The 17535-nt window shown below is 36.3% G+C and overlaps 1 protein-coding gene and 1 long non-coding RNA gene across 4 annotated transcripts in view; one reads left to right on the top strand and one right to left on the bottom strand.

Annotated features, from left to right (window-relative positions):
- Positions 1 to 218: 218 nt before the first annotated feature.
- LOC109147438 overlaps positions 219 to 17535 on the bottom strand; it is a 26542-nt gene continuing 9225 nt past the window's right edge. The window contains exons 2-3 of the long non-coding RNA XR_002048657.1: positions 8209 to 8214; positions 219 to 229 (exon numbers count right to left, since the gene is read on the bottom strand). This is a non-coding gene — a long non-coding RNA (uncharacterized LOC109147438). The remainder of the gene's footprint in view (positions 230 to 8208; positions 8215 to 17535) is intronic.
- Positions 12384 to 17535, top strand: part of LOC109147436 (N-alpha-acetyltransferase 35, NatC auxiliary subunit) — a 19927-nt gene continuing 14775 nt past the window's right edge. The window contains exons 1-6 of one of the 3 annotated variants that reach the window (XM_019295095.1): positions 12384 to 12696; positions 14055 to 14134; positions 14257 to 14412; positions 14503 to 14518; positions 14636 to 14670; positions 15705 to 15855. In XM_019295095.1, the coding sequence (XP_019150640.1) occupies positions 12564 to 12696; positions 14055 to 14134; positions 14257 to 14412; positions 14503 to 14518; positions 14636 to 14670; positions 15705 to 15855 (571 nt within the window). In that variant the 5' untranslated portion in view covers positions 12384 to 12563. Of the gene's footprint in view, positions 12697 to 14054; positions 14135 to 14256; positions 14413 to 14502; positions 14671 to 15704; positions 15856 to 17535 lie in introns of all 3 variants that reach the window. The other 2 variants (XM_019295094.1, XM_019295093.1) reach the window with 2 other exon arrangements.

The following is a 17535-nucleotide window of genomic DNA, read 5'->3' as shown; positions in this document are numbered from 1 at the left end:
TCTTTTGATCTTATCATTAAAGATACTAGTATTCGACCCGTGCGATGCACGAAATTTTTTTTTTTTATTTTTTTACATTTTATTATTGTTGAATTTAGCTTTAAATGAAGTGAACTATACAATATATAATAAATTTTATTTATAGAAATAATAAATAAGAAATATAAGATATTTGATAATGAATAACATATTTCATATTGATTATAGATTGTTTTTTGAATACTACTGACTCTATTATATTGTAGTATATGTTCAAATTACTTTCTCGACCTACTGAAGCACAAAGAGCCAATAATGCCTCCACTGAGGCTCGAACTCACAACCTCCCATATGGGACTCCAACCCGGGTGCCATCTGTGCACAAGGTGCTTGGCGATTATAGATTGTTAAACCGTTCATGATAAACAATATTTGTATTAAAATTACAATATTGTTGAGAATCCCTACATATCAAGATACTAGCATTTTGTACACGCGATGCGCGAAAACCTATGCCCAATATTAAAATATTGTTAAGTAACAAAATTTAAAAAATTAGTTAAAATTATGTTTCACAATTCCTTAAAGTGATTATACTTTTGAATTATCATATATTTGAATAATATAGTGATCAAAACAAAAACAAAAATATTTTCATATAATAATAATAATAATAATAATAATAATAATAATAATAATAATAATAATAATAATAATAATAATAATAATAATTTACAAATAATACTAAGCTAACACCCACATATATGAAATATATATTGATATGTATACACAAATAATATACATACATAATATATATATATATATATATATATATATATATATATATATATATATATATATATATATATATATATAATTTAACATTCATATAAATATTTAATTAAAATATACTTTATAATTAAATTAATTGTTATATGATAATTTTAATAAAATGATAATTAAAAATAGGAAAAAGATATGATAGATGTAGGTGTATGGTAAGATTGGTGGATAGATTAAATACTAACGGTGTAAGGGTGATTTTGTCCAATACAAATAAAATGTACAACAATTAAAGCAAAATGTATATATTTATTAGCATATAAAAAAGGGACAAAAATCAAGGACATAACTTGTATTAGCACATATTATGTTTTTAGATTAAGTCCGTGTGGACTACTCACCGTAGATACAGTTACATATAGCTGACCATGATTAAAGACTGATTTCTTTAAAAGAGCAATACATGTGACAAAGTTTGTCCTTGACTTTTGTTTATAGTCATCACATAAGATAACACCACAGGAAATTGTTGTCGTGGATCAGATGGTTTCAAGGACATTCTTGAAATTAATACTTTTGTGCCAATATGAGTACTACACATTATTTTTGCCTCAATAATGTGATCTGACAATCGAGTCACAATTAACCTAGTACCGTTACACAAATCAAGGGGTCGAAGCGATCAATATTACACAATAACATCACCGGAGATCCAACCTTCAAAGGTAATCCCTTTTTTGAGTGGTCAACATTTTCTACATGAAAAAATAATAAAAAATTATTTATGAAATTGATAATATTAAATTAGTATAAGATTCTATAATATACAATTGTCCAGATTATATATAAATTGCCAATATATATATAATAAAAATATAAATAGAGTTAATTCCAGCATTGGTCCTCTGACTATTGCGATTTTCCAAAATTAGTCCTTGACTTTTAATTTGGACAAAAAAGACACTTGACTTTCTAATATGTTCCAGTAATGGTCCTTCCGTCAAATATTAGTTAGAATGGCGTTAAGTTGAGGGGTAATGTGGTCATTCCATGTTGGTAAATTACTTATACGGTCTTTTACAAGGGATTGACCAAAGACGACCACCGGAGTAAACTCTCAAATCGCGACAGCAGCCAGTAGCGACGACTCCAGACGATTCCACCGCGACGCTGCCACAAACCTCCGGCGAAATCTGTGAATCAGCGGCGACGATGACAACCTGCTCTCTCGGCCACAAGGTTAGCTAGCGACTCCATGTATCCACGAACTGTATAATCTAATTTTCTTAACCCTAAGTATCAAAATCCCCAATATGTAAACTAACAAGAATGCTAAAATCCCTAATTCTGTAAACTAATTTTGTTAATCCAAAGTATCAAAATGCTAAGATATACTATGGTGATGGATGCAAAGTGGCGGAAAGTGGCGCACTGTGGTGATGGATTCTACTGGAAATTGTCGCACTGTGGTGATGGATTCAAGTGTCAGTCAAGGTTCCCCTTCAAGATGCAGTCCAAGTTCCCCTTCAAGAGGCAGTCCAGGTTCCACCAGTGAGGGTTCCAATTCAAAAGCCATTCCAAGTTCCAGTTCAGGTGCCAGTTCAGGTGCTAGTCCAGGTTCCCCTTCAAGTGCCAGTCTAGCCTGATGTTATTACTCAGCCTGAGGTGGAAGATAATCAATGGGAGATTCCAGATGATGTTTTGGATGCTCATTGGCATCATATTGAGGGCAATGATGGAGGTAATTGTTTGTTCACTTAGTTTACTGCCCTTTACTCCAATGTTTGTTCACTCAGTTTACTGACCTTGACAAACATGTCTTGTAGGCATTACAAGTGTTAGAGAGAACCCACCAAAAAAACCAAGAAGGAACAAACTCCCAATCAAGAAGTAGCATACAAGATCAGGAGATTTCAAGTCTTGTTAACTGATGTCTAGTTACTATTTTTTGGATACTATGTATTTTGGTACTGCAAATAAAATGTATTTTGCTACTGGAAATGGTGTAGTTCATTGCAGACATAATGTGTAGTACAAAAACTGTAATTTAGCTCTGTTTTGGTGTTGCCTTTTGGTACCTACTGGAGATGGTTTGCAGATATTAGATGAACTGGAATGTAATTTGCAGATATTAAATGTTTTTCAATTTGCAGATATAATGCTACTGGAATGTAATTTGCAGATATTAGATGGTTTCCAATTTGCAGATATAATGCTACTGGAATGTAATTTGCAGATATTAGATGGTTTATAATGCTACTAGAATATGGTTTATAATGCTATTGGAATGTAATTTGCAGATATTAGATGGTTTCCAATTTGCAGATTTAAGTCCAATAAATTTCCAATGTAAATTGCTATTTGGCAGATTATTGCCATTTACTACTGCGATTTTTTTGCTACTGATTTAATGCTACTGGAAATTAAAGTACAAAATGCATACTGGAATTGTATTAAACTGCTATTGAAAATGCATTACTGTAAATGCATACTGTAGCAAAAAAATTCCAGTACAAAACAATCTTACAAATTGAAAATGATAGTTCATTACAAAACAATCTTACAAATTGAAAATGATAGTTCATTACAAAACAATCTTACAAATTGCAGGACAATTCTATTTTCCCTTACACATAACCACTACTGTTCCAACATAAGAACCGTATTTGTTCTAGGTGCATTGATTGTTATAAACTTATAACTACCAACAACAAAAAAAAAAAAGGCATATCAAAATTACAGTAACTATCCTAGTACATTTCCAATTACTACCACTGCTTCTTTGCCCATCAACTTTAGCACAAGTTAATATGCTTCGACAATTTCCAGTAGAATCCATCACCACAGTGCGCCACTTTCTGCCACTTTGCTGTAGAATCCATCACCATAATAAAGAAGCAATACTTTATAGAAAGAAACAAAAATGGTCCCTAGCCCAGCACATGGATATGCGTAAAGAAACAACATATAATGTGCAATTATATAACAAAGAACACAACACAAAGCCCATATTTGGTTCCTACTTCCAGCTTTTTATTCTCCTAAAGCTTGACAAGAACACAAAATTCAGTGCAACAAAGTACATACCTGGCGGATGAGTATTGCGACAATTTCCAGTAGAATCCATCACCACAGTGCACCACTTTCCGCCACTTTGCATCCATCACCATAGTATATCTTAGCATTTTGATACTTTGGATTAACAAAATTAGTTTACAGAATTAGGGATTTTAGCATTCTTGTTAGTTTACATATTGGGGATTTTGATACTTAGGGTTAAGAAAATTAGATTATACAGTTCGTGGATACATGGAGTCGCTAGCTAACCTTGTGGCCGAGAGAGCAGGTTGTCATCGTCGCCGCTGATTCACAGATTTCGCCGGAGGTTTGTGGCAGCGTCGCGGTGGAATCGTCTGGAGTCGTCGCTACTGGCTGCTGTCGCGATTTGAGAGTTTACTCCGGTGGTCGTCTTTGGTCAATCCCTTGTAAAAGACCGTATAAGTAATTTACCAACATGGAATGACCACATTACCCCTCAACTTAACGCCATTCTAACTAATATTTGACGGAAGGACCATTACTGGAACATATTAGAAAGTCAAGTGTCTTTTTTGTCCAAATTAAAAGTCAAGGACTAATTTTGGAAAATTGCAATAGTCGGAGGACCATTGCTGGAATTAACTCAATATAAATATATTGAACTATGAGGAAATTTCAATTTTGGTCATATGATTATAGGGGTCTTGTTAATTTCAGTCCTTAATTTTTAAAACTGTCAATTTAGTACCTTAACAATGCAATTTTTGTCAATTTTGGTGACTCCGGCCAAATTGTCGGTAAAATTTCGCCGGAAAATTTTAATTGTTAAAATAATTAGGGTATTTTGATCATTTCACGTCTCTTTTCTTCATTCTAGGCGAGTCCATCCCTTCCTCTCCCGTTTTCGATGATTGCAATGAACTAAGATGATGGGGAAAGGAGGCTTGGTGATATTAAAGATAGGGTTTAGAGGGAGAAATAACTCCGAAAACGGGAGAGAAAGAGATGGACTCGCCGGAGAAGAAGAAAAGAGGCGTGAAATGACCAAAATACCCTCATTATTTTAACTATTAAAATTTTCCGGTGAAATTTGGCCGGCAATTTGCCCAGAGTGATTAAAATTGACAAAAAATGTATAGTTAAAGTACTAAATTGACACTTTTGAAAGTCAAAGACTGAAATTAACAAGACTCCTATAGTCATATGACCAAAATTGAAATATAATATATATTTAAAATATAAATTATAAAATATAAATATAAATTTGCAAAATCATCATTATATATGTGGACAGATATAAAATCAATATTAAAAATATTAATTAGAGCAAATTACACTTTTGGTCCTATGACTATAGATGGTGTGTTAATTTGGGTACGTGACTTTTTAAATTTAGTCCTGTAACTATCATTTTTTAGCAGATTTGATCCTCCCGGTCAAATTGCCGGTGGAATTTGGCCGGAAAGACGTTCGACTTTTTAAATCAAATATTGGTGGGGGCAATTCGGTCTTTTTAATTGTTGAACCGAATTACCCCACCAATATTTGATTTAAAAATTCGAACGTCTTTCCGGCCAAATTCCACCGACAATTTGGCCGGGAGGGCCAAATCTGCTAAAAAAATGATAGTTAAAGGACTAAATTGTTAATTTTAAAAGTCACGTACCCAAATTAACACACCTCCGATAGTCACAGGACCAAAAGTGTAATTTGCTCTATTAATTATAAATATAAATACATATACCCACAAATTAAAATTCTGATAACAAAATCCTTAATACATTTTGGGCCTAAACATATACGGAGTATATGTTTGTAATTTAATTGGCCCAAAATCCGCCGATAACACTCCCAACCCATATCTAACCCTAAACCTAGGTATAAAAGGAAGCGAAGGTTTCGTCTGTTTTGTTCGTCCGAAATCTAGATCAACTGCAACCCTCAATTTGCTCTCTTCTCTCTTCCGAAATAGCGATCGCGTGCTTCTCTCTTTAGAAGTCGCGATCGACCGCTTCTCTCTTCTGTGCATCGCTGATCGTCTTCTAGTCTCTTCTCGAATCACGATAGTCTGTTTGTCTCTTCCGATGTCGTGATCGCCTTCGTCTGTAGCAACTTCGAAAAATTTTCCTTCTTTAGTTCACCGAATATGAATGCATGCAAATTCTTCGGTAATCTATGTCAAGATCGTTCGTAGGTATGTTTCTTGAAGTTTAAGTTCTACTTCTCTACTTTTTTTTCTGAATCTCTTTGTATAAAAAAGACAAATAATAATAATAATAATAATAATAATAATAATAATAATAATATGAACTGCAAAGCAAAGACAGTATACTTGAAATGCATAATTGAATAAGAATAGTATACATGTGTTACATGAAACATGTTGTAAATAAACTCAAAACTATATATTAGAACACATTTTATATTATGAAATAATACAGAAAGAATGTATTGAAATGTACTTACATTAATTCATTTTTTTTATGTTGCACTGTGCATCAGTAAGAATGTATTGATTTTCAATAAAATCTCATAATTACCAAGTAGTCTGACTTTCAAAAATAACATTAAACTTCAGTCTTTCAAAAAACAACATTAATTCGAACAGTCCTTAATTTCTCATTTTTTGACAATGAGAAATTTTCCCTTTTTCTTAGTACTTGAAAACTCATCAAGTAGACAACGTTTAACTGACCCCCCTTTTCGATCAAGATCAACATCTTCATTATCTCCCAAGTTTACTAGTCTTTCTGCTTCATCAGCAGTGAAAATTTAAAGAATAATTTAAACAAAAAAGAGTTGAAATAAATCAAATATAAACCACAATGAAAATTGATACCTCTTCATCGTGGAAGATACATTCATTGCTTTTAATAGACTTGCTGCTACTGTTATCATGAGCTTCATACGTTCTCACAAGCCTTAGCTTAATTGATAACTTTTTTTTTTGAAGTCATGGGGCTTTTATCTCTGGCCAAGATTAACATTCCAACCTTGATGCTATGTTGTGTTTATATTTCAGATTTGCAGTTGAAGACGATGGAGTGCAATGAGAAAAACAACCACTATTTATAGCCAAATCACTTCCAATAGAGAGTGTATCGTGATTGGATTTCAAAACATAGAATCATTAACGCAGGCATCTGGGAAAACGAAGCATCAGAATTGGGTTTGGTCATTATTACGCGTGAGCCGTTTAGTCTTTTCATTTTTTCCATCACAGCTTCTGTGCATTTAATGTATTCAGATCAGATTCTACTTATTATTTATTTAAATTTAAATGTATTATTATATTTTGCAGTGAACATTTACCAATGATCATTGGATACTGTACCCATATAATAATTTTAAATAATAAATAAATAAATAAATAAATAAATAAATATATATATATATATATATATATATATATTTATTTATTTATTTATTTATTTTTATTATTTAAAATTATTATATGGGTACAGTATCCAATGATCATTGGTAAATGGTGAAAGGAAATGATTGCATATTATGAAAAGATAACCCACAACAATGTTAAGGATATGTGTGGTTGACATTTTGTCTCTTTATATTTGTGGTAGTTATGTTCCTTTAGAATAGGTGTGTTGAACAAGTTGTTACAACCTCCTACTATTCTCCCTCTTTTGTACACTATTTATAGCTCATTATTTTACATCAATGAAGTACAGTTTATAATCTTTACATGGTATCAAGAGTCTTGAATCTCCTACGAAGTTTTTTTTTCCCCTACCCACATGGCTTCCACTACTACAACCACAAACGATATAATCCAACTAAATGCCCCTACAAGCTTTCCCATTAAACTCAATACCACGAATTTCCCAGTGTGGAGACGTCAAGTCCACTCCACACTTATTGGGTTTAATCTTCTGGGTTACATCGATGGTACCACCATGGAACCCGCCAAATTCACTTATACTGCTCAAACTGCCGTTAACCCGGCCCATCTAATTTGGTATCGTCAAGACCAAATCATTGTCAGTGCACTTCTCGGTAGTTGTACTGACACCATACAACCCCTCATCTCCTAGGCTACGACAGCCCACGATGCGTGGCAACGTTTGATTGCTAGTTACACCAGTGCCTCTCGAGGACGTATCATATCCCTCAAGGCCAAGCTCACGAAAAATCCGAGAGGGTCTCCGTCCATTACGTCTTACCTCAATGACATGCGAGCCTTAGCTGATGATCTTGCGCTGGCTCAGTGTCCAGTTTCGGATGAAGATCTAATTGTTTATATATTAACTCAGTTAGGGGAGGAGTACAACTCTATTATATCTGTCGTCCGTGTTCGTGAAAAGCAAATTTCCTTTGGTGAATTGGCGGACGTGCTGACTGACCATGAACGTCAGCTGAAGACAGCGGATGAGACGCAGCAATCGGTACTGGTTACTGCCAATATGACTCACCGTGCTTCGCCACCCCCATGGTCTAACCAGCAGTCAGCTTCCAACCGGAGGGCCCGCACTAATGCCTATAATAACGACGCCCACCGACAAAATTGGCAACAAGGGGGTAACAATCGCTCGAATATTATTTATAAGTTTTGTCATCTTACAGGTCACGAAACCAAGGTATGTCGCAAGCTAGCCAGATTTCTTAAAGAGCATAATGTTGTCCCTATGCAACCGTATATGTCTCTTACAGCTAATGTTGTGACTGGGGCGTCTCCTCCCTGGATGTTTGATAGTGGGGCGTCGCACCATGTGACACCAAGCCTCTCTCCTCTGCAGACTTTCACCGAGTATAGTGGATCGGATGAACTACGCCTGGGTGACGGTAATTCCTTACAAATATCCCACATTGGCCAGTCTGTCATTCCCACTCCTTCTAATGTTCTCACTCTAGATAATATCTTGCGTGTCCCACAGTTACACAGTAATTTAGTTTCTGTTTCCCAGTTATGCAAGACTAATCGTGTGTCTGTTGAATTCTTTGATTCTCATTTTTTGGTCAAGGAACTTCGAACGGGGATTCCGCTGCTACGAGGGGCGAACATAATGATGTCTGTTTTGGACCAGTTGTCTCTCACCTAACAGTTCATGCTACGCAGTTGGCTCGTTTGTCTCAGTGGCACCAACAACTTGGCCACCCGTCGAATAAGGTGTTGCAACTTGTGTTGCAACGCTGTAATGTTCCAGTCTCCATGTCATCTCTGCGAAATTTTTATTGTTCCTCCTGCAATGTTCATAAAAGCCATAAACTGCTTTTTTCTAAAAATACACTTGTTAGCACTAAACCTTTGCAACTTGTTTATACTGATGTGTGGGGACCTAGTGAGTACTCTATTGATGAATTTCGCTATTATGTCATTTTTGTAGACCACTTCTCAAAGTACATTGGATGTATCCCATGAAACGTAAATCGGATGTGTTTCCAATATTCATTCAGTTCAAACAGCCAGTGGAAAAATATTTTAGCCTGTCAATTGTTTCTGTTTACTCAGATAATGGGGGCGAGTTCATGAGACTTGGGCCGTTTTTTAATACTCACGGTATCTCTCATTTCACCACCCCGCCACACACTCCTGAGCTCAATGGTGTCGCCGAGCGACGTCACAGGCATGACGTGGAAACTGGAATGTCTCTTCTTCACTATGCGTCTTTGCCGTCCTCATACTGGACCTACGCCTTTCAGACAACCGTATATCTTATTAATCGGCTCCCTACTCCGACTTTAGGTAACCAATCCCCGTTTTATGTCTTGTTCCAACAATTGCCTAATTATGCCAAGTTACAACCCTTTGGTTGCCTATGTTTTCCCTGGTTGCGCCCCTATAACACCAAGAAACTACAACCAAAGTCACGTCCATGTATTTTCCTTGGCTACTCGAACAGCCAATCCGGTTATAAGTGTCTAGATTTTGGTTCGAATCGTATTTATGTATCTAGGCATGTGAGATTTGTGCCCCATGTGTTTCCTTATAATGATTTGCAAAAGTCATCTAACAGCTTACCTTCTGATTCTCATAATTCAGAATCATGCAATATTTTGTGCAAGTCGCCTCCTTTGTCTACACAGGTAGAGCCCGTGGGTGTTCTAACACCGGTCCCAACACCGGTTCCAACTCCAGTTCCAACACCCGTTCCAACACCAGCTCCAACTCCAGTTCAGAGTCCAGTTCCAACTCCAGTTCCAACACCATCACCGTCAGTTGCGTCCAATTCGTCGTCTCCCACTGTCTCAGAAAACGGTCAACATGCAGCCCAATTCATGTCTGACTCACAACCTATCTCCACCTCCGATACGTCTCAACCGTTGCATAATGTTCGCCGTTCCACCCGGGAGCGTTGTCCTAATCCAAGATATTCTGATTATGTCATTAATCAAGCTACTTCCCATCCCTTGCCTCCTGCTTTAGAACCTTCTATCGCCGCCCAGGCTCTTAAAGACGCTTGGTGGAGGAAAGCAATGGATGAGGAGTTCGAAGCGCTGCAACGTAACAACACGTGGCAACTGGTTCCCTGTGGCACGGCCGTTCCGATTGGCTGCAAATGGGTTTTCCGTGTTAAGCGCAAATCGGATGGGTCGGTTGATCGTTTTAAAGCACGGCTTGTCGCTAAGGGGTTCTTGCAGACTACTGGACGGGATTATTTTGAGACATATAGTCCGGTTATGAAACCGGTCACGATCCATATTGTTCTAACCATTGCTTTGAGTAATCGCTGGGGTTTGCGCCAGCTAGATATCAATAATGCGTTCCTTAATGGAACATTGCACGAGGAGGTGTTTATGGAGCAGCCTCCCGGGTTTGTTGATCCGTCATTTCCATCTCATGTATGCAAACTGACCAAAGCCTTATATGGTCTTAAACAGGCTCCCAGGGCTTGGTACTTAGAACTTTCCCAATTCTTGTTGCGTTGTGGGTTTTTGAAGTCACAGGCAGATGCGTCTTTGTTTGTTTATTCTGCTAATGATATTATTGTTTATTTTTTGGTGTATGTCGATGATATTATCCTAACAGGAAACAATGTTGCGTGGCTTGACAAGTTTGTTGGCACTCTGTCAGCTCAGTTTGCTCTTAAGGACCTGGGTCCCTTGCATCATTTCTTGGGTATTGAAGTAGTCTCGACTCTTAATGGCATGTTCCTGTCTCATAGTCAATATATCACAGATCTTCTGGTTCGGTTTAAGATGGATGGTGCAAAGTCTGTTTCGATACCATTGGCTACTACGGGCAAGTTGCTACCTGCGCAGTCTGGTAGTGTTGCGGTGGATGTCACTCAATTTCGGCGTCTCCTTAGTGCATTGCAGTACTTGGTCATCACTAGGCCTGATGTATCCTATGCAGTTAACCGTCTCTCGCAGTTCATGCATTCACCGACAGAGCTGCACTGGCAAGCCGCCAAACAGTTGCTACGTTATTAAAAGGAACGGTTTGTCATGGGCTGTTTCTCCGCACTGGGCAACCACTGTCACTGAGTGTTTATACAGATGCTGATTGGGGCGGTTGCACTACCGATGGCCGTTCCACCACCGCATACTTGTTGTATCTTGGTGCTAATCTCGTTTCTTGGAAGTCCACCCGCCAGAAGTCCGTGTCACGCTCGTCGACAGAATATGAATATCGAGCTTTGGCGAATGCTGCTGTAGAGGTCTTGTGGATAAAGAATCTGCTTCACGAGCTGCGGGTGCAACTAGTGAAACCACCAGTTATGTTCTGTGACAACCTTAGTGCGATATATGTGTGCAGAAATCCGGTTTTCCATTCACGTATGAAGCATCTGGCGTTGAACTACTTCTTTGTTCGTGACTTAGTCTCTAATGGTTCACTGGTAGTGCGGCACATTCCTTCGTCGGCTCAGCTAGCTGACTTCCTCACAAAGCCGTTGGGCCGCTCTTTGTTTCTTCTATTCCGTTCCAAGATTGGAGTCTCCGACGGATCCTCAATCTTGCGGGGGCGTGTTAAGGATATGTGTGGCTGACATTTTGTCTCTTTATATTTGTGGTAGTTATGTTCCTTTAGAATAGGTGTGTTGAACAAGTTGTTACAACCTCCTACTATTCTCCCTCTCTTGTACACTATTTATAGCTCATTATTTTACATCAATGAAGTACAGTTTATAATCTTTACAAACAATTCAACAAAGATGTTTCGGTGACCCAAAAATGCAAGAAACTAATAGAGCAAAGCGCTGTCATTTTCAATGGGCGGGAAAACAATTTTTTTTTTTTTTACCAAAATGGTATTGCTTTATTATAGAGAAAGAAAAGATTAAGTAATTAGCAACTGTGTTTAGTGATGTTAGCTTTGTGTTTCTTAAATGATTCGTAATATTACTAAGGAAGTCTTATTGAATGCTACTGACTCTATTACATTTTCTTATGACTCAACATACTTTTTCGACCTAATGAAATACACAGAGTCAACTCCACTAAGACTCGATTTCATGACCTCCCACATGAGAGACGTTCCTACATGCTATCTGAGCACAAGGTGCTTGGTAGAACTTGTATTAATATAGTTGATCTCGATTTCTTTAAAAAAATTATATATTTATTTTTATATAAATAATTAATATTTTATATAATAAATAATAATTATTACCCATTTTTACCCTATCAATCATTCGGTCCCGACGGCCCGCGCCCACTGTCTCTCTCTCTCTCTCCCTCTTACAGTGGTGAAGCGAAGCGTGAAGACTACGAGAAAAGCTGACGCCGAGACTTCCATATAGATTTCAAACCTCACAGCTTTCTCTCTTTCACGAGCGTAGTATAGGCTTTCAGAAGCAGCAGACATGGCGGACAGGAGTGGATATGAAATCGAAAGAGGTGGAGACGTAGAATTACCGGTATTCCCTCACACCATTCCTTCTGGGGAGCAAACCGTCTGGGCCGACGTTTCACCTCTTCTCCAGCTTGCTTGTAAAGGTCTATCTCTCTCTATACACACACGTATCTACGTTTTTTTTTTTTTTTTTTTTTTTTTTTTTTGTTTTTGTTTTTGTTTTGTTTTTTTTTTTGTTTTTGTTTTTGTTTTTTTTGGTTTGGTTTGGTTTTGTTTTGTTTTTGGTTTTAAATGCTAGTAAGACTGAAAAGTTGAGAACAGCCCATACGCAATGTGGTAAACAGGAATAGGTTTTTAGTCTGGGAAATCAAAGACAGAAAATTTGTGTCTTGAAATGTCACAGGCTCTACTGAGTGATTGATTAGGGTTATGGAATTAATGTGTTCTCTCTTTACTTGGATTATTTTTGTGAATTCATTGTCAGGGCCTAAATGACTTGTCATGTGCACATCTACAAGTGACTAAATTATATTTGGAGCATTGTTTCAGCTACACTATATATTTTGGATCAAGTTACATTCCTTATTGAACTGTGCATTTTAAAAAATTGCAAATTGTTTTGTATGCTGTATACCTCAGATATGGATGATCAAAAACTACATACACATAAAAAGGACAGGATTGAATTAGGAAATTAGTTGGTTGATTAATAACTAAAGTGGAACAGTGTTTGCAGAACTAAACAGTATATGATGCTTCAATTGCAAGATTGGTACCTCTGTGATCACAAAGATTTGGAAGGGGAAAACACTAAGCTTTAGTGGTTCAATACTTAGTGGCTCAAAACTTCAGTAGACCAGTAGGAAATGGAGAGAATAAGTTCACTGGAGAGGGTCTGACATGAAATTTGGTTTTCAATTTTTAAATAACCAACTCTTTTTGACTTTTATCCTGCTATAAGATAAGATTTGTATAAATGGGTCAATTTTTCTATTATGACTGCCTACTATTAAGATATTCACCGGAGAGGGTCTGACATGAATTTTGGTTAAATAACAAACTCTTTTTGACTTTTATCCTGCTATATATAAGATTTCTTTACGTGGATCAATTTTTCCATTATGATTGCCTACTATTAAGACACAATTTGTAGTTCAAAACTTAAGTAAGAATGTAAGTCCAGTTGGAAATAGAGAAAATAAGCTTGCTGGAAAAGGTCCAACATGAAATTTTGTTTTCAATATTGAATAACCAACTCACTGTGACTTTTGTCCTGCTATAAGATTTATCTACATGGATCCATTTTTTCCATTGTTCTTGGCAACTGTTAAGATACAAGTTATCTTATCTTTTTCAATATCTACTCTAATTTTATACCTTTCTTTCTCTACCTTAATGACATATCCAAATTACACTTATTTAGGGGTTTCAAAAAATTGTATTTTCAATTTTCATAGCGTGAATGCGTGATACATTTTTTTATATCACTTACACTTTGTAGATGTGGTCACAGATCTTGGGGATGGAGAACTCGTACATGGAGAAAATTTTAATCTTTTTGCTGCCATGTCAGCATTAGAGGTAATTTCGCATTCTTATGTTGGTGCTTTTCTTATTTGGTAAATAATTTGATCTTAGAGTCACTATTAACTTATGGGTCTTTCTGTTTATGTTTTCTTAAATGTCTTGTGGATCATAATCAGATAATGGATCCAAAGATGGATTCTGGTATGGTTCGTTCATATTACTCTGTTGATGAAGCAATTGAGTGTGGTGCTGCTCCTCTTCCTCTGAGTGTTGACAAAACCATTGATGTTCAATGCACTATTGACATTATGGATCATCTTCTTGCTTGTGAGGTACATCTTAGTGTCTTAAATTGATGAATTAGTTCATTGTAGATTGTAGAAAAGTTTCCTTTTGGATAAAACTGTATTATCTTGTTGCAGGCAACATGGCATAAAGGTCACGCACTAGCACAAACTGTCTTTTCTTGCATCTATCTTCTAAGGCCTGATAGAACATCATCATTCCCAGTATTACATTCTTATTGCCAAGTCATGCGTGCTACTTGCAGTGCAGTTGTTTTGACAGTCTCAGAGGCACGCACAAATGAAGTAAAGTACTCCAGCAACCTTGACTATTTTGTGTATATATTTGGTAGATAGATTAATAAAATAAACTGTTACACATAAGGGCTTGTGGAACGACAAAGTGGTTAGGCTGTTGTGTTCCGGTTATGGTTCTCATTTTACTCTTGTGTCATAGTGCACTCTACTGAGTGTCTGAGAGATCATCCTTTTGAAAGAAACTCATGCTTCACCATATTTACATCTCTTTAAAGTTGTCTATAGGATTTTCATTCATGTTGCATTTGAAGAAACTGCATTTAGATTGTGAGTGATGCAGTGTTGTTAAGGCATTGCCAGTGGAGATTGGACGCCTCCCACCGGGCTTTTTCAATCCCTTCATTTCAACAAATGGAAAACATTGTTAATCATCAAGGAAATGAACAGTGAAATTGACTACGAGTAGTGAAGATCAAGGGAAATGTGGAGATTTAGAAATTAGTATAATGTGGAGAGAAAAAAGACATCTTGGAGTGAAGAAAATAAAGAATTGGCAAAGACAGAATGAACTATTGTGCTGTAGTAGTTGGCATTCTAGTAGAAATTTGGGATTATGCAAAGGAAAATGAGAAGAAAAAAGTTATAGAAATACCAATATAATTGTATTATTTCTGGTGAGATTGGTTATCTTTAAAGATAATTGATATATCTCTGAACTCTCCAACTGGAAAAATCTATAACAGACTTTTCATGGAACCCCTTTTCTCTGATTTGCAATGAAATTGGAGATCTAGGTCTTAATAGCATTCTATCCTTGGTTGTGTTTTATACTTTTATTCATAATATAATGGAGAATGTGTTGCCCTTGCTGAACCATAATTATCATAGAACTTCATTTGGAGTTCACTTTGTTAGTTTTAGATCTTAACTTTAGTCAGGTCTAGGCTGAACTCTACAAGAGATGTGCATTTTAAGCAATAGAGGATGCATGTTTAATTTCTGCATGAATAATGGTTTCACACTTTCACTAGCATTTGATTCTTGATTTTTTTTTTTTTTTTTTTTTTTTTTTTTTTTGGCAGGAAGAAGATCTATTCACTATGACGCATGGCTTGCCATTAAAAGTGGACGGTGATGACAAATGCCTAACAATGCTGCATTCAGTAGAGGAAATGGTTTCTCGCCAATTACGGGCTTGCAAAGCTCCATCAGTTAAGAAGAGGGTTTTAGAAGGTAGTCATTAAATCATTTATCCTGATGAGATTTAACTTAAACATTATTTAGGCTATAAGGCCTACACATGTCTTCGTCTGGTAATCTTAGATTGTTGCTTGTAGATGTTTAATGGTTAGGAGAAATTATGATTGGCATTTATGATTTGGGAGACAACTAATTTGCTTTCATATATGTTTTCTTTCATACTATTAGTTGAGTGCCCCCTTTTCTCTCTTCTTGCTCGGGCAATCTGATAGTGAAATGTTTAGTGGAATACTAAAATGTTGTAATTTCTAGATTTGATGCATGAAAAATCTTCTACTCCGTATTATTTATGCTACAATGCTTTAATGGCTTATTTGTGTTGATATAAATATATCGTATTGCTATTGTGAGCCCTAATGTAGTGTCATGTAGATGTCTAGATATTGCACATGATGGAATTTCTTGTAATTGATGCTGTATTGGTGCTACTCTGTATTTATCTGGAATATAAGGGTAAATTTTAGGCTTATTTGTAATTTGTTAAAAAAAAAAACCAAATGTTTGAGTGTTGTGACAATTATAGCCAAAGTTTCAAAGATGGTAATTTAGTACTAAAATTGAATTGAATTGAATACTTTGGCAGAATTCTAGGCAATTTTGTAACCCAATTAGGAAAAAAATCAATATGATATGAATTAACTTACATGCTTGCCATGCATAAAAGAAAATGGTTGATATTCTCATGTCAATGATAACATTGAAATACTTCATACTTACTACATTAAAATTACTATCGTATCCTATACAACAAGCATAAATGATCATTATAGATGAAATTGATTCTTTTATGCAGTGTTGTAAAACTTTGCCTAGGCGGCCGCCTAGTTAGGCACTCTAGGCCGACTCAAATATGGACTGACTTGACAATTTACTCTCCTGTCCGACTAGTTGGCACTTGGCAAGTCAGCCAATTAGTCAAATAAAAGCCTATTCAGGCTTGTTTGTTTGTTTGTTTTTTTTTTTTTTTAAGGGTTGTTTTGCTCAAAATGACATAGTTTTGAGCGAAACAGCCCTAAACGAGGAAGTAGCAAAAATATGAAAGAGAAGTGTAGTAGACAGCCATGAATCGTACAAGAAAAAGTGAAAAACCCTTCATGCTCGCAACAATAGTTGCAGTTCCGCTGAGTTGCCGACCGCCACAAGCTCACGACCCATTGCCCACTCCATTCGCAACTGCCTTCTGCCATTGCCTGGGAGATCAGACTTGTCTTTTGCCTTTGCTGCTCACCATCATCTGACTGAGGCAGTGAGGCTTTCCCTTTTGGATTTTCCTCTTCAACTTCAACGAACTGAGAGTCTAAGACCTGCATTGGGTTTTGTGCATTTTTTGCTTTGGACAATTGACTTTTGGGTTGCTTCTCTGATTGGGCATTTTAAAGACCTCTGGTTGCTTCTTTGAATGGGGATTTTAAAATACAAGCCAAAAATATAATAAATATTTATATTATCTAGGTACCAAGGTGACCATCCGGCGCTGGATGGGTGCCTAGCACCTTCTGCGACATTGCTTTTACGAAATTATATTTAATGACAAAGTAAAGGAGTTTTTAGTGAATTAGAATAATTATTTTTAGAGTTAATTCCATTTTTGGTCCTAGACTTATTGGGGTGTCGACAGTTTTCATCCTCCATAATAAAAATTGTCAATTTGTA

The sequence above is a fragment of the Ipomoea nil genome, unplaced genomic scaffold, assembly GCF_001879475.1.
Source record: "Ipomoea nil cultivar Tokyo-kokei standard unplaced genomic scaffold, Asagao_1.1 scaffold1993, whole genome shotgun sequence".
Lineage (NCBI taxonomy): Eukaryota > Viridiplantae > Streptophyta > Magnoliopsida > Solanales > Convolvulaceae > Ipomoea > Ipomoea nil.
This window is presented reverse-complemented; position numbering and strand designations above follow the sequence as displayed.